Genomic DNA, 25,114 nt, shown 5'->3' on the forward strand with positions numbered 1-25,114 from the left:
AATATCTATGCACACTCGTAAGCCAGTTTTTTTCCTCACAGCTGAATGAATAGGTGTCAATCCAACAGCTTAAAGAAGCCATTAACTAGAATGAATTCTATGATTTCCTGGTTTCAAATCCAACTCTCATCCTGTTATACATATAACAGGTTCATAGACCTATTATTTTACATCTGACTATTAAAAATATGTAATTTCACACTGACCATTTAACCCAGAATCCTTTTACTTCTGATACTATTCCACTTTTTTTTTCTGATACTATTCCGCTTTTCATCTGCAATTTACCAGCAAACACCTCATCTCAATAAAGAACAGTAAAAATATTTCAAGTCTTGAGCCAAGGATTAGCCCTGAGAGAAACTACTAAAAGCATCTCCATTTGAGATACCCCTTTGGTAACAACTACATCTGGAAATCTGCCAGTTAGCTATCTAACATACCCCTCACTACTCACAGAGAAAAAGCCCTCTTTAAACATTTATGGGGTCCAACTTCAGATTTCTTGAGGAAAACAGATGGACACATCTTTCTGCTTCATTCCAAAAATACTGTACCTTCTTACATCTCCTGGTTGTAACTTTAAAAAGCCTACATCCCAAATGTGAAATAAGGGTCTACTGATTTCAAATACAAAATTCAACACGCAAAATGCTAAGACAAATTGGAAAAGATTGGATTAGAAACCACATTCCATTGACTTGAAATAAGATTACATTGGCAAAAGTTATCTTAGTTATAGCTAAAAACTACATTTTACAGTGATCCTTTATTTTAAAAGCTTTATGATTTTTAACTATGTCAGCCACTTATAACAGACTCTTTCACCTTTCTATATCCTTCGTATTTATCTAGTAACTTCTATACAGCATCCATTTTTTCCCATCTAATATATAAATTTTAATTTTTTTATTTTTAAAAATTATATAAATGTTTTATCACTGCATCTATGTTAGTAATGAATTTAAGAGTCTCTAGTATTGGCTCAGACCAAAGGTCCATCTGGTCTCATGTCCTTTATCCAAGAATGGCCACAGGCATTAGTAGGGAGCAGTATGGACAGGGTAAACATATATGATACTTCCCCCACTTACTCCCTGGCTCAAACTGCTCTCAGTCTGGTGTATTTCCTGAGCCTGGTGTGGTTTGTCTCATTCCACAGCAGATTTTTCTTCTCAGTGCTTGCCCTGTCCTTGAAGTAATCTAAATTTCTTGAACGCACATTGTCTTCCAGTACAAAAATCCATCATTTAACACTTTCCACAAAGAAGCACCTCCTTTTTCTTAGTTTGATTGTGCTTCAGACAAGTTTCATTTGTTAGTTTGCAGTTCCTGCATTAGAAGAGAGGGACAACAATCCCTCCCTCACTGTGCTCTTTATGATGATTTTGTAGACTTTTCTACAACACGTTTGCAAATTCTAAAACACTTTTTATCTAGGCTGAACACTCCTAAGTCTGGACTAACTCACTCCTCCCACTGAATTTGGTCATCCTTGGTGACTTTCCAGAAACCTTTTTTTTCACTTGTTCTTTTAAGCTGAAGGTAGCAGAACCAAAAACATTATCCAAAGTATGGGCAAAAAAAGGGATTTCCACAGAGGTATAATCAAGTATTTTTCTTTTGTTTTCCATGGTTTTCCTATTTATTTCTAAAGTTTGAACTGATTTTAATTTTTTTTTTTTTTTGACTGCCGTTAAGCACTGTGTCTTCTCCATGTCTTCACAGAAGCAGCTCATGAGAGGTAATGGACAGCTCAGAGGCCATTATTTTGTGAACTATACATAACCATTTATCTGCACTTTTAATCTCATTTGCCATTTCATCATTCAGTTATTCTTATAAACTCTTTTTGTAATTCTTAACATTCTATCTTTGCCTTACCTTGATTAACTTATAATTATCACAAACTTGTATGATTCTTTGTTTATCCCCTTTATCAGGTCCTTTATGAATATAACTTCTTAAACAAGACTGATTCTATGCAGTATAATTTTGCATTACATATTTATATTTCAATTTGATTACAGTTACACTACACTTAATTGCTTTAAACATTGCAAATAGGGCTTTTTTAAGGTCCAAATATGTGCAGTACTGCCTGGAGTTAACGGTTTGCTCACATCTAAGTACTTCGATCAGATTACAGCCATAATAACTGCTAATTTTTAAATTGGCAATTAATTCTCCTCTATCAGGGTGAAAATTTACTAAAGGACTGGTTCAAGAGCATGTCACCTGTTAATTCTTTGAACTGTCCTCATGTAGGATAAAGATGGCTACAAAAATCTGCTTCCAAACGGTTATATCATGGTCTGTGGTGAGGCATTATGGACTAGGGTGAGGAATCCCTGCCCACGGAAGGGGGGTTGGAACTAGATGATCTTAAGGTGCTTTCAAACCCAAACCATTCTATGATTCTATAATATAGTTTTCAACTACCCAAAAAGTTTCTTAATATTTTTTAATTCTCAAGAATATTTCTTAGTATCCAGATTTTAATATTAAAATAATTTCTTAGTATTGGCCATAAAAAGTTCTTTAAAAGGTACTGTGGCAAGTTCTTAATAACAATTTTGCAAAATGTAAGATGCTACACATGTCTTTCATCAAGGGCTAGTTTATCTTGAATGACCTCGTATCCTATAAGAAGGAAACAGAGTAAAAGTGCCAGATGGAAGCATACAGATAGTGACTATGGAATAACAATAAATGGCATTTTGTTCATACATCCTTTCTGCACAACTCTAAGTATGTCCACTTTAACGACGTAAGCACCTTACATGATGGTTATTTGTACGCGCAAATGTTGATGTGAGGGTCTATTGTGGACCAAAATGAACCATAGCATTGCTTTTAAAAAACATCCCACAGATTTTTTTACTACTCAGAGATCTCTCACACCATCAATGCTTGTATTCTTAAAGCACATTTTGAAAGTGAATCTTGTGAGCAGAAATCTCCTCATAGTTCTGCAAAGCTAAATTCATCCATAATGTTGTACTCTTCAGAAATGTGAGACCTGCTTGTAGATTTCAGAATAAAAAAGCTTTGCTAGCATTAAGATTTAGAGGTTTAAAACTGGGGGGGTTTATGACAACACAGCTTGTCACCACATTGGCTATTAGCATTTCTATTAAGAGCACTAGTTTATTTTTATTAAAGCTAGTATTTAACACTCAAGCAAGATTCCCACAAAGCAGTGAAGTAGGGAATTCTCATACTCATTATTATCAAACACAGCATTTACATAATCCAATTCCAGCAAAGTTTACTGAATTAACACTGAGACAGAAAAACCAGGAAAGAAAAAAAAATAATGAGCATTTAAAAAACCTTGATTTCCTTTGTGCTGACTTAAGAGCATTTTTAACCAGCCTGCCATAGCTACAGGTGTACGAAAGGAAAGTGTGGAAAGCATCTGTGTAGGACAGGCACAGGCAAAGCACAGATGTTGGCAAAACTCTGTACAAGAACAAGACTTTCAGTATAGTGAAAAAAAAATTAGTTTAAAAGACTAAGGACTCTTTATAAACCATCAATTCAATAAGCAATGACTCTTCACTTCTAGATCAAAAAAACTAACTTAATCATGGAAAGATATAAAAAAAAAGGGGGGGGGGAGGGGAAGGAGACTGCTTCCTGCTAGCCGTATTGTAGCAGACTTCTTTTTAAAAGAGAACTATTAAAAAGGAAAGGGGAAACTAAACCTTTTTCGTTTGTTTTTTTAATAAGCAATTTAAGATGGGATCACACTAACCAAATTAGATTAAAAAAATGCTGAACGTCTATCGGGACATCAGGTTTAACTCTTGATAAGAAAGATAAAGTAGCTTTTAGTACAGCACCGTTATTAAACCATACAAAAAGCATACTTGAAAATTCTTAATAAACAGCAAAACATCACTTTATTCACCTAAAGGCATCACTGCTTGCATTCAGAAAGCTTTTAGCTACAGGGGACTGTAAATGGCCAAGGTCATTTGGAGCCATGGCTATAGCATAAATAAACTCTGCTTATCAATTAAAAATATGTCTGCTTGTAGACAAGTGAGGGTTGCATGACTACATTTAAATAAAATGAACCATGCTTTCTAGCACGAGGTTTCATACTGCTTTAGTATCTCGTAATTTCAACAGTCCTTGTGTCAGTGCAAGAAAACCTCTTAAAAAATATAAAATTATTACCAATATTCTATAGTTCATTTTAGGAAAACTGTCCGGGATCATACCTAAGCACATGCTCCCTACTTAAACTATACCGGTTTACTGAAGCATAACCCCAATATGACCCAAAAAATTATTTGTAAAATGAACACAGAAGATGAAACAATGTAGACCCAGTTTAGCAGTGAAGCACATGTGGCCAGGTAAGATCCAAAAGAGCAGTGGGATTTTCAGGCTTGCATACAAGCTAAGGGATTTCCCTTGATGCAACAGCCTGCTGGCATGGCACGTGGAGCTGCCCACACACATCTACCAAGATGTTTGGCCTCCTGTATTCTGATGAATAAAAGTCTTTGGAACAAGTGTGCAGATTTATTGTTTCAGTAAACCAGTATGAGAATGCAGTTGTGCCATTTCCTGGCATTTTTGTAATGAAAAAAGATAACATGAGACGAATCCCATCTTGAGAACCACACTTCCAGGTCTCACCTGGAAGTTGCACTTGCCTCCAGAGGAGAAATTACAATTCGTTGAGAGTTGAGAGGACAAAAAGAAACTTTGTTGTGAGGGCAAACTGGTTGTGACCATCTAGATTTCTTGTCTTATGCTGGGTATCAGAAGAATCTGAGACAAAGAAGTTCAGCTTCAGTTTTATTGGTGGACTTGGAGACAAAGGGAAGAAGCAGGAAAACTGGCCTAATACCAGATCTCAGCAGTAAAAGATATGGGAGACTGGGAGACCTGGAGCTGTGATTCTTCACACATTAAACCGGAAGCCTCCTTGTTTTGCACATACAAATGCAGCATGTAAAGTTACAACTGTCATTTCAAATCCAAGTATCTGATCAGCTTATGAACCCCCACCAATTTAGCTGTTTATCCATTAGGACTTAAAAGGTTGATCAGAACATTATTTTCCTCTAAAATTGAGAACTTTCATGTGAATTCCATAAAATATTGTAAAAAAATTATTTAAGGCACCAGATACACAGGTGCAAGACCCACGTTCAAGTATTCCAGTCAAAACAGGGATGCAGATCTGAATTCTGCTTTGGCCCAAAGCAACTGTGTGTTAACTATTCTGATTTCTGTCCTTCGCATTCTCCTCTTTCCTGCCTCCTCCAACATTTTATGAAAAATAGGTCTGCAAAGTGTAACTTTTCCAATGGCAGTGATACATAGGCAGCACAGAGATATAGCAACATAGATCTGAAATTAATGCCCCAAACAACAGACTACCACAATAGTCTCAGCACAGAAAAAGGATTGTAATTGTTTCTGTTATGAACAACTTTGAAAGGCTCCATGTTGCAGCAAAAGCCTTTGTGAACTTTCAAGACCTTTCAAAGTAAAAAATATCTAGGGAGCCCTTATTGCAACAGGTCAAAGAACTGCATCCACACCTACAATTATATGGCCACTAGTACAATTATTGATAATAAGAATTTTAGCAAGGTCTGACACTTTTAAGTTTTCTACTGTTTCACACATTCACATCAAGCAAGGAAATACAATTACCTGAACTTTATAAAAAGCTGTATGAAACCAACAGGCAAGGAATTTCTCAAAGCCTGTATTCCCATATGATCAAATTTTTCTCAATAACCTTTTTTATAATCTTTTATCAAGTAAAGGACTATAAGTCCTTGTGATGAAAGTTTTCCATTGGTATTTTCTATATTCCCCTAGATGAGACATGCCTGTCACTACTTAGGAAATCCACTACACAGCCACTGAAATCCTGCACTGCCTAAAACATATGTCTGTCACTTGAGTTAAAAAAAAGTCTGCATTTAACTTACTTTAAAATACTTATCAGTCCACCTTGCAAAGTGGGAAAGCAGGAGACAGTGCTGCTGGACTTCTTTGGGTCTTTTTAGCACAAACGTCTCTGAAAAAGATAGCTTTAAGCTTACTGATGAATCACCACAAATGCAATCAAAATCAGAGAAAATTAGAACAAATCAACAGAGAGTCAGCAAGTAGCTGAAATTTCCTTGCTCTATTCCTGAAAAACTTTCAGCACATTTATACTGCATTCACAAACAAGCTGAGCTCCCCAAACTTCCTCTTAGTCCAACAAGCTTTACAGAGTGCCTACTTTCCAGAAATTTTAACCAGAAGTGGTTTAAATAAAGAAGTGAAAGTGGAGTGGCCTGGCTGGACACTCTTCCTTCTAAACTAAGAGCAGTATCATCTGGGTGTTGTCTTAATAGAAAAAGGTTAATTGTGATATTTTACAGCATTTTAACTCTAGCAAAATCCTTACTGCAGATTGACTCACATCAGGAAACATACTTCTGCCTGAATAATCTTTTATGTTTGCCGAATGCATAGAACTACTCTGCAAATATAATTTGCCACTGCCCTAGGTGTGATTTTTGTGACTCCACTGAAGAAAACCTGACAGAAAGCTTTTAAAACGACCCTGGAGTAAGCAACCTCTTGCTCAAACTAATATTATAAACCTGTAAAGGAAGTGGTAGCTCCCAAGATATTTAAGACTTCAGGGGTCAAAGTAACAAATTTAAATGGCTCTTGGAAACAGGTGGATGTATTATACATAGAGACCATAGAGTATTATGTATTCCTAAATTCCACATCAATCCCTGGAATCTCCTAGAGTTCACTTCTTGCTCATGAATTGTTCTCTGAAAATCGTAAGCTTCGTTTGAAACCTCCAGCAGACGAAGTTATGAAACAACCCTCAAAAAGAATGTGTTAAAGCCCTTATTAGGTTAATATGGAGTTTGACATATTTTTTGAGAAGTTTCTATGATATGTTTCTCTGCAAGAGAGAGGACTAGAGCTGATGGCTCAAGACACCCCTCTTGTACTCCTTCATACATTTCCAAGTTAACCCTAACAAAATTTGCACATGTAACCAACAAGAACCAGCAGTCATCGTATCCAGCTGTTCTATTATTTTCATTGTAACTTTTAACATTCTGCAAAGGCTTTCAGCACCATTATCCCCATTTAGTAGAAAGGGAAACATAAGTGATATAGCTTGCCAGGAGCAATGACGAATGTCATCGGCAAGGTTAAGAATTAAAGAGCAGACCTCCTGAATCCAGGTGTAACTAGCCGTATGGTCCCATCTCAGTACAAACCAATGATGGTTGATCCATACATTCAACTGTGTCTAAGAGAAATTGTCTGACAAAGACAATTGGTCTGAAGGCCAAAAATCTCAAGGCTTTCGAGATCAGGTTCAAAACATGCATGACAAGGTTTCTTTGAGGAAGTGTTGATGACAGCTGAGGACCTGATTCAGTGGTGCATGCAACACAATGTCCCTAAATGGAGTGAGTCAAAGTGCTCATTCAATAGGAAACGCTTCCTGAAAACCCTGTCTTCTGTCCAGCCAGTCCTTGAAAACTGTAGAGAAATAGGACCAAGCTAATGGCCCCATTTCTGTGCAGGACACAACTCAGAACAGAAACCAAACACAGAGCAGGATACGCAGGTGAATGAATGCCAGACCCACAGGATACGTTTTAACAACCAGCTTTATTAGTTTAACAGAGAGGGACTGTGTGCCTCAGCTCTCAAACCTCTCATTTTATTTGGAGCTCGTGTCAGAAAAGGTCGTGTTGCAAAATATAAACAAATTGCTAACATGGAGCAGATTTCCTCGAATTGCCCAAGTTCCTCAAGCTGTTCTGGACCACAGGAATACCTTTTCCTACAGACACAAACCTACCCGCTAACTCCTAAGTCACATTTATACTTGTGGGCTATACTCAATTCCCAAGTCTCACTTATACATCTGGCATATATTAATACACTGCTCTCAGAGCAACAGCAACCAGCACATCTATCTACGTTTCTGGCTACCTGCCTTCCCTCCTGTATCACACAGGGAGACACACAGACACACACACACAGAGAAGGACTGTGTGCCTATTTTCTGCCATTTCAGACTCAAAAATCTTGGTAAAAGTCAGTTCCACACCTGACATGGTATGCCAACCCCAAAAGTTCAGACCGAGTACATCAGATGCGATAGCTCCAAAGTTATCTTAGTTATCTACCAGTAACATTTTGAGGCTCCATCAATTGCACCCTAGCTCACTAGTTAGGCACCAAGTTTGCCAGTCAGGGGTCTCTGACCAGGCTAATTCTGCATGTGGCAATAACCACCTAATCAATCCATGTCTTTCTAAGGCCTAATGGAGCACCTGCACATCCAGATATGAATCTTCCTCCTGACATCTTCCACAAACATAAATTACAAGTTTAGTGCACACACCAGACAAGTCTCAGTGACCCCTTGACAGGGCAAACAGAGGTCATGCAACAATCTGATTTTCAGCACCCACTATTTCCACCCTTCTGCTTTCTGAATTTTAAAGCCTGTAGTTATAGCTAGTATCACTCTCCAGTCTCACAGGAACGCAGCTTTGAAACTGGTTCTTAAGCCAGTTTGTTTCCATTAGCCACTACTGCAGCACAATAGGAGCAAATCTCTAGAATGAAATAGTTCTGAGGACATAAAGTCCGTATTTTAAAGCAGAGGGAGTAGCTATGGTCTAGCTCTATTCTGGTCCAACGGACTGGATACACTTTTGCAATTGGAGTACATCATTCAGTTTAGTTTCATCTGGAACGAATCCACTTTGTATGCTCCAAGACAGTCCTGCAATGCCAAGTAAAGCAATTTAGGATGATCAGGAGAATTACTTGAAAACCACTAAAATGCTAGTGGGGTTAAAATCATCTTACTAGTCCTGTCAATTGCCATGGCCGTGCAAGGAGACTTGCATGTATGCAAGGAATAGCTGTCATATCCCAGTTACTTTGCACCTCAGCAACCTTGTTTAAAATTTCCTATTCAGGGCTCAAGAAAGGCTTTCTGGTTTGTAACAGAAAGGACAATCAGGAAAATAATCAGATATCATGAATGAAGCCTGCTGATATAAAAGAGGATCCAGGTTCAGGTCTATAATTAGTAATCCTTTTTAACTTTACCTTTGTAAATTCAACCAGACTATGTACAACCAAGGAAGCAATGGGTTGGTCACTGCCTTATAGAGATGAGCCACAGCTGCAGCTAGAAACAGCACAAGGTACTAAGCTTGCCAATGGACTAATTGGTCTCGGTGATGACCCCGTCATGCAGGTAGCCAGAAATGTAGACCTGCTGGTTGCTGTTGCTTTGGGAGCAGCGTATAAATATATGTCACTGCTCAGTAATGCATGCTTAAGGAACAAACCCATGAAACACAGTCTTCCTTGCTAAGATCCTTCTAGTTTAACTGCTGACAGCATACCAGAACCTCCTTAGTCCTGTCACTAGATTTGGGTCATAAGAGTTAATTTTTCCTGGTGGATTTATCTTTCACAAGTTTGTCTAATCCTTCTTTCATGTATTTTATACTTCTAGACTTCACTTCTCTTATATTAATGAGTTTCACAGTTTGATTATATACCACATATTTATTTTTCTTCTAAGTTTATGCCTTAGTTATACTTTCTGGGCATAGTTCTTGCCTTATAAGAAATAGTACATAATCACATTCACTTTTCCAACTCCATGCTACCTGTGACTATAGACTAATTTTGCTTGACCTTTTTTTCCATATTGTAAGATCAATCCTTGTTTGTGCCTTCTCTCAGTTTCTCTTCCACCCATCTTAAATAAGGCTGATCATTTAACCTTCAATCCCTCAGTACTGTCAGAGCCTTCCATAACTTTTTGCCACCATCTTTGTTGATAATTCTGCTTAATTTTCTATCGCCACCAGGCTTTTTTGAGCCTTTCATCCAGTTCATTTCTATTGAAAAGGAACCTCACTGCTAACTGAATTTCTCAATTCAAGTCAGCATGCCAGCTATTATCTGAGCGAGAAACACAAACTGCGCAGAAAGGAATGCTAAACAAAAGGCAATGCCAAACAAGTGACCTCATTCCATGCCTGCTGCCCTTGCCCTGGTCGTATCTACAGCTTTCCTGGCACAGGCAAACAAAACCTTTGGCTGTTCCCCTTGTGCTCACAACACTGCAGCCAAGGGCAGCCCAGTTCATACCAGAGTGGGTCTTCCGGCTGAGCAGGAAAGAGAACATGAGAGATGAAATTGAGGCACCTTCCCAGATCCTCTGAATCCTCCATTTCCCACCAGTGGTTGCTAAGGGAGCAGCACTACTGAGTGGCTCCAGCTCTGCAACAAAACGGTAGCCAGTAACATTCAAGGTAAAAGCTGACAAAGTGCCTTTGCCTCACTAACTAAGGAGGGAGACAGACTCCTGCTCAATATTGCTGTGCTGAGGCACAGTGTGAAGACACACAGACTTTGCCTTGATGCACACTCTAGGTCTTGCCACAGCTTCCCCATAGGCCAATCTTCCCCTTTTCCCCCAAAGACCACCTCTGCTGTGCCAAAACTCACACCAGCAACATAAATCACACATTCTGCAGTATATTTCTCCTCTTAAGGCTAGTAAAGGGCTGGACTGGCCAAACTGGGCAAGGCTTCAATTTACACCACCATTCTCTAGTGAAGAAAGGGTGAACACAGTATAAAACAGGGGTGCAGCAGAACTGAAGCTCAGAAAGGCTGAACAGCCTTGAAGTTAAAAACAACCACCTTTCAAATGACATTTTCCTCACACTAGACTTTACCAAGGTCCAGTACTTAGTCACTACAGGAACTGAGGTTCAGACTCTGTTTGCTGCCTGTGGTTTGGTTAGTCAGATATTCAATATCTGCCCCTTTACACTTTGTCTTTCAGGGGGACTGAACAGGATCACTAATCACCAACTGAGAAAAGACAGGAGAGAAAGAAATTAACTTAAGGCAGATATTAAATGCAAACCCTTCATTAAAATAAAAATTTAACTAAATTTTTCCATTAAAATATTGTGGTTGCTAAAAGTGAGACTATGTTGGTGTGGACAGAGAAAGAACCTTTCAAAAAAGTACACAGACATTTCTGTAACTAAATTATTATTTGAATAATATCAAGAGAAATACTTGTGCTGCTCTTATTGCTTTTGGGAAAAGTAAAATCCTGTCCACCAAGATCTTTATAGACACCAGCAGAAACATCCCATGAAAACTTTTGCTACTTCCCCTCTTGTGTTAGGATGGTTAAAAAGTTTAACCATTACGCTTACTACAGTGCTGGCTTTGTCACAACTAATGTATCTACCAACAGGCTAAGGAAATCACAGACATATGTGTTAACATGAAAAAAAAATAACTGAGTGCCACAGAGGACCAGATACCCTGCTGTCAAGGTCAGTGAAGTCTGTGAGCATGATAGGAGTAAGACATTCAAATCTCCAGGGATCAAGATTGAAGATGATATTAGCTTTCGAGGAAGCAAAGAATCTTGCTCATCAGTAGGAGGTTTACTGCCTAAGATGCTGCCCTAGCAACTGATGTACAGTAAAAAAGCATCAGATAAGACAAAATTAAATCTGAAATGATAAGCAGGTAATGAAAAACATAGGAAAACAAGGAAATTAGAAATTGTAATTTTCTTGCAAGCATTTAACTACACAAGGATCTCTGGAGGTGCAAACTCCTGCTTCACAACTTTATAGATAATTACTTTTTCTCATTCTAAAAGCTTCATTTTAATTGAGCTACTATGAAGAGTTTTTATTTTCATTCTCTTTTTATTATATGTAAAAAACACTGGCTTCAAAAATAGGTACTCATTAAAAATAATGAGTGGTTTTGATACTGCTTAAATATATTCAAGTGATACAGGAAAAAGAAATTGTTGGGGGCTTGCCATTATTTAGTTGCTTAGTAACACAGCAGGAAAAAACGTATTTAAATATCAGAAAACTTAAAAGTTGATTTAGTCTTGAAGTCACTAGTGTTTAAAGAGAGACACAAGTCCTTAGTCAGATGACAGATAAGTGCTTACAACCGTTGCCACAAAACTCGTTTTATAGTTGTCTTCATTACAGCTTGGAATTTTTCATTCCATAAACTACAGTAGAAAGAGGCATGTGCAATACAGTCAACACTGCAGCAAAATGTGTAAATAGCATAACTGTCAATTTATTGCTCACATTTACATAGCTGTTTAGCCTACAATTAGGACGTTCAGAGTTTTAAACAAGTACCTATTGACCTACATGTTTATTCCTGTAACACATGCACCTGTCGACAAGATACAGTAATTACTGTGGATTAAAAATGAAGTCCATGAAATGGTATGTTGTATATTTGAATATTTTGTAGTAGTTTCTTAAATTACTGATGTCTTTCATATAAGCCTTGCCTTGCAATATGAGTATTACGCCATAAACAGAAGATGAAACAAGCAGAAATTCCATTTCATACCTCCTAACTAGATATTTCTATTTCATTATTATTTAAACCATAAAAAGCCCAAGAGGTATTGGACATTCTGATCATTGAAAAACAGAGCATTTTTGATTGATTTAAAGTGTATTACACGGAAAGTAGCAATCAGCGCAAATACAGGTTCAATCAAATAGAGGTTCAACTTCAAGTTTAGCAATGCCAGTAACATAATTGAATAAAGTGCCTTTGATTTTGGAGTTCAATTACACTGTTTTAATGCATCACAAGCAAATGTTTTACTTTTTTCTCTATAATACTCAGCTTTGTTGCTGTTATCTAAAGAAAAGCATGATAGGACATCTCTATCAAAATATTTAGGTTATCACTTGATTCAATTCCACTTAAAGTGTACAGTTTTGCAATCAGTTTACAATTAGCACTGATTTCTCAGGCATGAGTTGACCCACTTACACAACGCAGTAAATCCACGCCTTTTAGGATTTTCTGGATGGCTTATTTTGCTTTCCCCACACAGCTCATTTTGTCAATATAGCAAGCAAGGTTAAAGTCATCCTGTCAAATTTACTTATTTAAATTAGAATCAGAAAGACTATACTATTCCCTGTGGAACTTTACTGAAAACTTTTTGAAACTTTGAAATGTATTTTAAAATCAGAAAGACTATAACTTTTGTAATCAACTAATTTCATAAGAAAGCAACGATACGGAAGGAAACAATACAGCAATTTCTTCTACAAACTTATAAAAAAGGCTTCTGAAACCCTAGAAAAAAAGTAATAAACCACAATAGTATGTATCATATTAATTTGCTAAAAAAAGAGAAAAGATTTTTTTCTAAACAATCCTATAGAATAAAGACAGATGGAATAAGACCATTTAAGAGGCAGACATGTAGGCATCACATCTGCTTGCTTTGACTACCAAAGTTCCACTTAACCTAAAATATTTCCCCCTACAACTCTCAGGACAGCTTCAGCTTCACATTTGTGAAGATTCCTTCGAGATCACCTACCCATCCTCACTGTGGGGCTGCTGAAAGAGAGACTTCCCTAAGCAGAAACTGTCCCAAGGTCAAGTGCCATTCAAGTCCAAACAGACTTGTGTCTGACAGACAAGTACTTCCATTTTACACAATTTGTTGATGTGGTGTTTCTCTCACACATCAGTAGCTTACCAGAACTTCAGTATAGATTTGGGGTTAGTGTTTCAATTAACTTGCCCAAATGCCTATCTGAATTCACACATCTAATGCTGTTATGGGCAGCATGGGGTATAATAGCTCAAACAACTCACTAACACCCATTATAAATCTCTATTTTTAATGCTAGCAGTTCTTCCAAATGCAGTTGCTTCTCTTGGGCAGGGATTTGTTTTCCAGCTTCTAAATGGTAAATGGTTTCTGTTCTTTCTAGTGAAGAGTTATGCATCTTTCCACCTATGTTACAACAAAAGTAGTCTTACAACATGTCACTGATAGACTCTAATGCTTTTCTGCCCTGTACCAGGAAGCTGATCTTGAGCATATGAAGAACGTCACCGTGTTAGGAACATCTGTTCTACTACCCCCACAGAATATGGCCTAATGTGACTGAATTTTCTAATGCTGCAAATTGAAAGTTCACCTGCTCAGCACAACTTTTCAATTCCAACTGTACTGACAGATTCATGGGTAATAATTGTAATGAGTATTTGACATTCCAAAAAGTATCCTTGCCATCTTAGGGTCCAAAAAACTGTTTCTTCCCACACACTGGGAGCTATTGTCATGTATATCACAGGGATTAAGAAAGGAAGACCAACAAAGAAAGGAAGAAGTGGGCAAAGCAGTATGCCATTAAATAAATTAAGACTTTTTACTGAAAGTGTAGCTAAAGAATTTATATACATAGGGGCTAATTTAATACTGTCATTTTCTAACTTTGCATAAAACTTTGATGACCATTAAGAACGCTTTCTTTTTTAAGTGGAATGCATACTGAGGTTTGAAATGCATTCTCGAGGATTACCAGTTGCTCACTTAACCCAGGCAGAATTATTTCTGCTTACTCAAAATGAGAAGCCAAAAACTTCAACACAGAAATATTAGAAAGTCAAAGGACCTGGAGCTTCTCAGAATTTCAATTTGCATATATCTATACAAATGAAGATTTCTAATAAATCCAGAAAAGGGACAAGGTTGGACATGCGTGTATTAGGAAACAGAATGACAAATTAAACCTAGTTTCCAGCCAGAAAAAAATGTGTTGAACGCAATTGGTAGATGCTCAATCATGAGTTACATACAGCGTATCTGAAATACAATTGTGTGGAATTAAGCCTGCAGCATACCAAATAATGAATAGCTCTTGGAGTTGTAGTTCATGTTAAACTGCCAGAGGAACCAACAGGAGCAGAAGGCTATCGGATACCATGGTGCACCAAGCCTTCCGTGCCTATTGGCACCTCATACACTAGTCAGCAAGTGCTATTCTGTCTATGTTAGTAGACACCATCATCATACATGATTAGAAGCATATTTTCCAAATGAAACAGCAACCAAAAAAATCATGCTTAGGAATATAAAGACAGTGAGATAAAGCATGAATCACGTCAGAAGCAGTGAAAAAACAAACCATTGCCTAGAACAGTGTAAGCTCTTTTTGTGCGTGATTTAACATGCTTACCCAGTCTCTTCGCTGATGTGCCATGGTTGGTTTTGTGAAATGTAGATACTGATGATGTTGTCAATTTTTCTTGTTTCATTACATGCTATTCTTCTCCTTCACTTGGATTCGGTGAATGGAAAAAAAGCCCTTAGAGACGAGTATCTGCAGGCTGTATGCTGTGAATCCTACAAATGGAGCTCTGGGCCTTGCTGTTAACATCTTCTCCTGCCAATTTTCTCTACAATCTGTTTTTGGCAATTTAAAAGACCATTTTATATTTGAGCAAGTAAACAGGTTGAACAACTGAGTCAATAGCTTCTAAATATGGAGCCACAGCTCAATGTCTGTTAGGGACAGTTTCTAATTTTAGATGTGCAGATGTGCTCAAGTACAGAAGAAAAGTTGTTAACTTCCTCCTTTAGTTGCTATATGAAGACATATTAATATCACGTCTGAAGTAGTATCCAATTCCTTATCATTTGTTTCTTTCTCCAGAAAACAGGTATTTAGTTAATTCAAATTATGAGGGAATTCCTGTCCTCCGCTGCTTCCCCTGGAGTTGTATAAATTTAACTGGAGGTAAAATGTGACCCTTGATACTTAAAAAATAAAATAAAAGAAAACAAAAGAATAAAAAAGAAAAAACATGCTCCATATTTCACTAAAGGCAATGAGTACATAGCCTTTCTCATTCAAATTCACATACAGTGTTTTTGAGAATGTTACAAGATTTTCATGCTCTCTTGCTCTCTCTCTGCATCCAATACAGGCTCTTGGTATATGGGGGAGAGACGAACAGACACACACACAGAGCCCCCCAGGGTGATTCAGTGACCCCTTCTTTACCAACCCCACTGTCCTTTCTAAATTTTTCACCAAAATAGGATATCTTGGAAAAGTGCTTTATAAATCGATTTAATCTGTATTATTATTTTCTTTTATTTACCTTCAGCTACAGCTGTCATTTTGTATACGATCCAAACCTCCTGGGAAACAAGTCACATACATATAAATGAACTGCATGACTCCATTTTGCTAGCCCTCAAAGAGAAGAAGGGCACACATGTGCACCACTTCTTGCTCCCACATGACTTACGTTCATAACAGTATGAATGTGGGAGTGAGAAACACTTACATGGGCTCTCAGTGTAATAAGGGCAGCCACTGTGAAAACTTCCATGCACCCTTCCACCCATACAACCAAGCCAGCAACCTCTACCATGGAAGCACTGGCCTTTATCTTAATGAAAGCTTCTCACTCCATCAATTTGTATGGACACCTGTTTTGCTTTATACTTAGCAGACATTTACCAGGAACAGATTTAAGAAAGAGCAACTTATTTCACATAGGATAAAACATACTTCAAGCCATATATCTGCACCTAAGAGTGAAGTGGCAGTAAGCCGCAGCTCATTGCTGCAAACTGCTGGAAGTGTTCCATTTCCCCAAAGGAAATATTATTAGATTGAGTTCCCAGTTCTTCATTTAGCCATGTGTTATGATATTTATTGATAGATAAATAAATAGACCTTTTCTAACTTCAATTATTCTGTTCTTTTTGCCACCTTAACTTTTTTTCTTTGCAAAATCAGCTTACAGTTAGCTTATTAGCAAAATCACCTATAAAATTACGTGGTATTTTTTTCATTTTGATAATTTATGCATTCATAAAGAAAATCCTCTCAAGTTCAAAGTAGACAGAAAACACGACAAGATCCTTTAACAAAATTAGCACAGTTCTCTGTGTGAACAATACATATTTTGTGTGTATTAAGTACATATTCAGCGCCAAGAAACAGTGACATCTGCAGCAGAAGTGATGGAAATTTTATACTTTATTTTATATTTTGAATAATTGAGAAAATACTAGTAAACCTTTATAATACTTACCAACATACATTCTTTTTATAATACTTCTAAATATTCTCACACATATTAATTTGTAAAAACTACTTAAACTTTAAAATGCCTGCTTGGCCACACAAAAGGTGCTAAAAATCCTGCAACTCATCAGCAAAAAAATCTGTCTAGTTTATGCAGCCTTCCCTACATTAATCTAAACTAGCATGCTAGTATGTGTGGTTTACACCTTTTAAGCTAACTTAATGGTAAGAAGCTGCAATACTTGTAGTTTGGGGCAGCTGAACCTGCATGTCCTGGAGAGGCTTTATCATTCTTCGTAACAAGCATGTTGTACATCTGCAGAATTAGGCTTTTAGGCACTGGGATAAATTTCATTCTTTTCTAAGAAAATCCATTCTGGTCCTGATACATCCATCGAAGCACAGAATAAATTCCACAGATTTGGTCTAGTGTTCAGGACTGCTGGCATCAATACAGCAACCAAAATCCAATGCACTCTCCTCCCACTCCCCTCACTCTTTTTTCCTCCCAAGGTTTATACTGATAGCATTCTTCAAAAAGTTGGAGCACTCCAATAATATTCATGTATGCTGCAAAACTTAACTTAGGACAAAGAAAAATATTTTACAAAGACTTCTGCTAAATAACATTTATAATGTTATTTATGTTTTATGATGTTATTTATCTTCATCAACAACAGCTAAACGCTTAACTGTGCTCACTTACCCTTTCAATGAAGTTGTTACGATTTTGTTTCAAATAGGGCTCTTTGAGAAGTTTCTAATACTTCCAGGTGAAATCAAAATAAAACTGAAAATTAAATATACATATATTAGTATTCTTCTATTTTGCCATATATGAAAAGTAAAATTATTTTAGAATTATTAAAGTGCTTACCTTTCAGTGTCTTGAAACCTTAAATAGATCCTTAGTCCATGTCTTACACTGTTTATCTGATAAATACAGAAACTACTCTGTGTGGAATGCATTTCTATAATACAGGAGTTTTCTAATTAGGTTCAAGTTGTAACCTATGTAGAATTATCTTTCTAGGATATAATGCTATAAAACAAATTATTGTTTTTGCGCAAGGATAAATGAAATGCAATTTCTTTTATCATGCACATTTCAAAATTCAATTTTAACCTTCAAGATAAGTATTTCTAACAGAGTCCATGACTTGGAATCTCTATCAGCTACATACATCAAGAAAAGCAAACAACTCTGTATTGTTAAGACTGCGTGGAACAACTCCGTATTGTTAGGGACTGGATGGAACAAATCTATATTGTTAAGACTGGGTGGTTGGGAATGAAGGGACAGGAGTGGTACATCCAACCACCAAGAAAAAAAAATGGGGAGGGGGGACAAACAAAAAACAAACACTTTTCACATTTAAAAATCTACTTCTGGGTCTGAAAAGGCAAGTAGATATATCTGGTGCAGGAGCCAGACAGCACTATAAAATATGCAAGAAGATCTGCTAGAAGAGAAACCCCCGTGTCCCCGTCAAAAATAGAGGTGGGAAGAAAACGCTTTCCCATTTCACAAAACTACTTGCCTGTTTTTATTTTCCCCCTTTCCCACAACAGAAAACCCAATATGCTTTGAACAAAAATGAGAGTCATACTATTCTATACTCTGACGTTGAGGATACTGGGCTTGGGAGATCTAATTAAATTTCTTGGCCATGCTAATATCCAAAACTGAGTATCACAGGCCTGCTGTAGGGTACTCCTCTCAACTTGTCAGAAAGCAGACCCATGCAGGGGATTAAGTATTCATCAGAGCATTGCTCGTTTCATCTCCTTGATGCGTTCCAGAACTACCCCACACAAAAGAATCACTCTTGCTTGAAGAAGCTATGTAGGTCATGAGAGGACCTAATTTAAGTTCTTGGTCTGAATAAAAAATACAGCTGATTAAAACCAGGTACTCACTGAAGTTTCCCAGATCCCAGATGGAAGTCTTAATGGCCATGCTTTTTGCCATTCTGAAGAATTCATCTTTCTCTCTCACAAACCAGAAATTTCAGTTAGCCGCATCATTAACATAAGGTACATGCTCTCGTTCTCATCTTATCTATACACAGGAGCATTTGCACAACTCTTAAATTAACTGTCCTCCCCACTGGCCAAGGGAACAGGAAATGAGCCCCAATTTTTCACCTCAAAGACCAGCTCTGGACATCAAAATCTTAGCTAATGAATGCTTCAGCAAGAATGATACATCTCCATTGCTCTGATAAACTAATATTATTCAATTACTCTCTTTTACAATAACATCTCTACCTGAAAGAAATCATTTTCTTCCAAGTAAATAAACTCCATCATTTTCTTCTGATCATACTTACACTGGGTGGATCCGATTCCATGGTGCTATTTTATTACTACAAGGAACAATAAACCATTTACAAAATAATCTATGGAGACAAGTTCTTGCAGCCGAAGAAGGGATGGAAGCCAGGACAGGCTACTGATATTGCTTCTGTATCATTGCTAGCTCACACTAGCTCCTACCTATTCACACATGTCATAACTTGTACTATGTATTACCCAATATTCCATCATGCAGTAGGTTAAGCATGCTGCAAGGGAATATGATAGAAATAAATATCTTTTTTAGTGAAAACATAAGTCAGGAAAAGTCCCACTTTAAAAAACCCACTCTTGAAAGCATTCTGCATTCATGCTTTTAGATAATGAAGCGCATGGTTTAGTTTTGTTATTTGGTGTTCTTTTCTCATCTTGCAGAACATGTATTTTCTTTTAAAATTGAGCATCAAAATATTATCTGCTTCTAAAAATCTGTCTTGCCAGTTGTGCTCATTTTGACAGCCCCTGCTAAGAAAAAGACAAACCTTTATAGCTTATATAAATTATATAGTTTACACGCAAATAGTTACAAAAGTATTCTTACTTGCTAGCAAACCTATAAAAATAAAAGTGTCAAATCATTTTAGTATAGAAAATACTTTGAGCATACTTGGTGAAAGCTGGAGAGGTGAACACACATTGCCAATGTGCTGTACAAGACCATGGCATAAGGTTACACACACTTCAAAATCTGACATACACAAATTGGTCACCAAAATCAGATTCTTCACTCTCACAGACTTCATCAGAAACACCAACAAACACGCCTTTTCTTAGACACACTATTTCTCCATCTACAATCACTTTAGGTGGCAGTCACATACATTACTGATTTGTTCCTGAGTCCTTTTCAGTCTTTGTAACTCCGGCGTATCAGTCACAATACTGAACCCTCTTCCTTTGCTTTCTTCAAAGTCCCTTTTGTATTTTACCTAGAGAATAGAAAATACAGAAGAACAGGGTTGTTTTCATTTTCCACAATGTGCCTCTAGCAATCTTTTTTTACTGTAAATAAAGCACTTGTGAAAGGCTTTCAGCCCTTAAAGGAGAAGCGTGCCTTCACCCATGAGCAAAGATAGGCCGCAACTGGACAAAATTCTGCAGTACCCAAACAACTGCCTCCTCCAGAGTGCCATGGGTTCACCTCCACATGGACTACAACTGTGGGAAGATCACCATCCACAGTCATTTCATTCTCAGAGTAGCAACCACAGAACTACAAATGCCAATGGAGCATCAAGAAAGCACTTGTTTTCACACAAAAAGAGCTAGAACTAAATCTGGAAGTTTTCTAAATGCACAGCCTTGCCTTTCAGCCTCTCTTTATAGGTCTACCAGCCTCTTCTCCAGTTGAAACATAAGTTATACATTTTTAAAATGCTGCATTAAAAGAGTACTTAGAATATTGCAAAGTTAAACATTCGTAAGTTAGGGAATGGCTGCTCACTGTACAAGCTTAAATTTATCCCTCTTGCACATACGCATTAGGATATTGTCTTTAATCAGGTACTAATCTATTACTCCTTGGCAAGGCCACCTGTTTTATTCTGTACACAGCGGAGATGTTTCCATATGTGGTTGTATCCTTTTTCAGACCAGACTATTCAAATCCCATCATCAAGGCAGGGACATTAGTTTCCTCAAGAACTTCTTATAACTCTGATCACAGTCATTAATCAATCTTTATAATGCACCCTGGAAAGTAGGAATGGCATTATCCACCTTTCTAGAACAACCTGCTAACAGAGGTGAAAAAAGCTTAATTTCCAAAAGCATACACACATACCAGGGTGTTTGCTCTCAGATTCCTAACACTTGAATATGTTCAAATTATGGGCTTAAGTTACTTGTATAAATACCCAGCACTGCAGCAAATTAGTCTAGGGGATCTCAGTTTCAGCATAAAGAAACAAGATGAAATCCGCAAAATATTCAGTCACTGGTGAGCCACAGACAAAACTCTGTAGCAAAGACAGTGTTGGGACCCACGGATACCTTATCCATAACAACTTCCTTTTATTTCCTATGTCCCCTGCTTTATTTACTACACATGTCCAGATTTTGCAACACATGGGAGAGCAGTCATACAAAAGCAGTATTCTCCTTTAAACAACTGATAACAAGCAAACATTCAGTTTGCACCAAACTTGTAGTTAGAGGTTGGCTTAGACTTATTTCAAATGTTATGATGGTGATTAACAGGAAAAAGTATCCCTAGATCACAAAAGTAAAGTTTCACAAGGCTATATAGCAGTTTGTCCTGCCCATCCTAATCTTCAATGTATATGCTCATAAACTTTACTTTTTCTTTAAAGGCAGTTTTAGTGTATATTGTGTACAGTTCACACACAGGCACATCATACAAATCCTTGAGACACTGCAGTACATCACTGCAGCAACAACCAACCATTTTCCCTGTGTTCCACCCTTCAGAGCTAGCTGAAATTCATACACAAATGACTGCAGATTTCAAACAAGCATATTTTTTTCATGCCACCCTGAGCCTAAGGAAACATCACTTCCACTCAAGCTTTTGAGGAAAGCATGGGCTGGTGACCCATGCCTTTCTGTTCATCTCCCCCAGGTTCAACCCTTCGGCACCTTTCCTTCTATTTGACCACCATTATCAGATATTATTTTGTCTCCCTCTGATCTTCTATACTAATCAAGTCAAATCTCCATGGCTTCTTGCTAAATCCCTTTATCTTCAAATACCTTTCTCAAATATACTTTTTCCATTGCCTATCATCTCCTTTTACTTCTACCAAATGCCTCTATATCTTCCCACTGACTCTCAGAGGCTTCCTTAAACATACTGGGTGGACATAATATTCCAAGACTGCCTGGTGCTAAGCAAGAGGTTTTATGAGTATATGTGAACTTTATTTAAAGCCATACGAAACCTTACCAAATCTGACAGACTTCCATGGCCAAGGACACATGCCTAACACAAAAGACTCTTCCATCTCAGTAAGCTTCAACTCCTCAGCCCTAAATAAGTGAATAAAAGTTTATTCTAGTCTCAGCCTTGGAAACAGCTTCATATTTGGCACAAAAATTCCAAATTTGGCCTGACACAAACAGCTGACATGGAAATGTTCAGCCTTACTGCTTAAAGTTTACCAGAATTAAGAGCAAGGGAACACATCTCTTACAATGAGAAATAGGCTCAGCCCAGCCTCTGAGAGAGATCACCTATTGTTAGCAAGATCATTTCCTGTTATTAGTTCCAAATGTACCGGCTATTAACTTCAAATGACCTTTATTCATCTTACAAAGGAACTGAAGAAAAGAAAGGGAATCCAGTTTTAACTTCCCATTATTTTAATCCTTCAGTCAGATAAAAAGGGCTCCCACTCTCTACTAATAAATCACTTCACAGGAGTAAGGTTAGGGTTATCCGTCAGAGCAACTATTCTGAAATCATTAAAAAGTATTTTAAATATTAGCAGAGTTAATACGTGCATTATTGGATTTTGCTATCCAATTTCAAAAAGTAGTTTTAAATTGTAAAAATCACAAAAAATGTAATGTTTCATGAAGACCATGGTTCAGTGAAATGCGGCTCACTAAACGCACAAGTTATTATAAGTTAAAAAAAAAAAAACCTCAGATTTCAGAAAATATAATAAAGATGCCATCAGTTATTCAGAATTTGGATCAAAAGAAGTCCTATTCAATATCAAGAAGGGATATGAATGAAGAGGTGAAAAAACAACTGCTGTCTGATCTCCAGCTTTAAACTGTTTAAAAATTCAAGCTTCTCTTACCCAGAAAAGAAAAATGAGTTACTCCAAAATCAGGGATTAAAATGCAATTTAATGGCTTTAAACTAACTTACAGTAGAAAAGACTATTCTGTATAGAAGCTGTAAATATCACTATAATGAGCGACTTAACTGCTTACCAGGTCTGTCTGGGGTGGAGTTAACTTTCCTCACAGCAGCCTTACTGCTGGGCTTTGCATTTGTAGTTAGGATGGCGTTGATAACACACCAATGTTTTACATGTGGCTAAGTAGTGCTGGCGCAGGATCAAGGCTGCCTCCCCAGCCTCACCCAAAGGCCAGAAGGCTGCGGGTGGGCGAGAGCTTGGGAAGTGACACAGCCAGGATAGCTGATCCAAACTGTGATATTGCACATCATAAAACATCATACTCGGCATCAGCAGGTAAGGGGGAGGAGGGCTTTCATTATGGAGGTATTTGTTTTCTGAAGCAACCACTCTGTACTGAGGCCCACTTCCCAGGAAGTGGCTGGACATTGCCTGCTGATGGGATGTAGAGAATAAATCTTTTTTTCTGCTTTGCTGTTGTGCACAGCCTTTGGTTTTTTTCCCATTAAACTTGACCCACAAGGGTTTTTTTTTTATCATATATTCTCCCTCTGTCCTGCTAAGGAGGGGGAGTGAGAGAGCAGCTTGGTGGGCACGTGGCAGCCAGCCAAGGTCAACCCACAACAAACTGGAACCCCTGAAACTTAGTTTTGAAATGGAAATATCTATAACCCCTAATGACTGAATCATAAATGTGGTCATTTCCTACAAAGATGCTTTTTAGCAACTCATCACCAGAATCCCAACCAGTGGTTCATAATGCATCTCTCTTAGCTCCAAAACTCAGTGCAGTCTCACAAATGCAGAGCACCCTCAGTGGTGGCTGCCTTGAAAAATTGATCCTTGGGGAAACAATGTGTGGCATAAACATTAGAAATAAAACAGTAATAAATCACCATAAATGAAAAAGTTTTAAGTGAAAAAACTTCATGAGACCCACAGTGAAAGGACTAAGTGATCCAGCAGATTTTTAACAAACTTCTCAGAGTCATGACACCAGCAAGATATCTTTGACAGGCCCAAAGACAGCATTGTGAAAACCTATTCATGAGGTCAGCGTGAAACAGCCAAGGACAAAGGGTCCATCTAACTCCGTACATAACATCTTATGCTGGAGAAAATGGAAAATGTTTTTCTTTTTCTTGTCTGTTTTTGCAGGTATACTTAGTACTTGGCAACAAAGCCACCTATTAGCAAAACAAGATTAATTTTCCCTGGGAAACAAAAATGGGCCTAAAAGAGTGATTATTCTCTTGGGTTTTTTGTACCTACCCCTAGTGCAGACTCATTTACAAGAGCACAAGCACGTATCAGTTGAAAATAGAGGAGTCCAAAAACACCAAACAAAAAAAGGCAGAGCAAGAATTCAACATGGCAGATCCTCATGCTCTTATCATCACTGGAGAGCTGTGAATAATGATGGCCTCAGAAACACTCTTCATTCCATGTCTACCTCAGAAAGTTACTCAGCCACTACAAAGCAAATATTAAATCCCCACAAGCTAAGACAGTGTCAAAGCTGGTTTCCTGTACAGCCCCTTCTTCACTTCCCTCTACAGACCAGGCAGCTGTGTCAATAATCTGTTTCCAAAATATCCCCCTTCCTTACTCTCATACACTGCATAACCCCACAGACTATAGCGTCATCATACCCAATGTTCAGCGAGGAAGGATGAAGTAGAGCAGAATGAGAGGATGGGACCCATCACACCACATTTGCCCTAAGAGGAATGTTCACAGACCTAGACTCTTTACTGCACCCTGAATATTTATGAATTTGTTTCAGTACGTTTTATTTGAGGTTTGCCCAGAGCCATCTGCTCCTTCTGTGCCCAGCACATACAGCTACTTCCCAAAGGTCACCATCTGCTAATACACTGGTTTTCACAGACTGGCAAGAAACCCTCTCGCACAGTACAGGTCCTAGAGGTGCATCTT

The 25,114-nt window shown here is 37.7% G+C and overlaps 1 protein-coding gene and 1 long non-coding RNA gene across 4 annotated transcripts in view; both read right to left on the minus strand.

Moving 5' to 3' along the window:
• The window catches only part of LOC136007963 (uncharacterized), a 44,663-nt gene extending 24,514 nt beyond the window's left edge, over positions 1-20,149 (minus strand). For both annotated transcript variants that reach the window (XR_010609928.1, XR_010609929.1), the window contains exons 1-2: positions 17,695-20,149; positions 15,123-15,703 (exon numbers count right to left, since the gene is read on the minus strand). This is a non-coding gene — a long non-coding RNA (uncharacterized LOC136007963). The remainder of the gene's footprint in view (positions 1-15,122; positions 15,704-17,694) is intronic.
• The window catches only part of NEBL (nebulette), a 253,175-nt gene that overhangs the window by 118,103 nt on the left and 109,958 nt on the right, over positions 1-25,114 (minus strand). For both annotated transcript variants that reach the window (XM_065666541.1, XM_065666540.1), the window contains exon 4: positions 20,168-20,275. In XM_065666541.1, the coding sequence (XP_065522613.1) occupies positions 20,168-20,275 (108 nt within the window). The remainder of the gene's footprint in view (positions 1-20,167; positions 20,276-25,114) is intronic.

Source organism: Lathamus discolor, chromosome 2, assembly GCF_037157495.1.
Source record: "Lathamus discolor isolate bLatDis1 chromosome 2, bLatDis1.hap1, whole genome shotgun sequence".
Taxonomy (NCBI): Eukaryota; Metazoa; Chordata; class Aves; order Psittaciformes; family Psittacidae; genus Lathamus; species Lathamus discolor.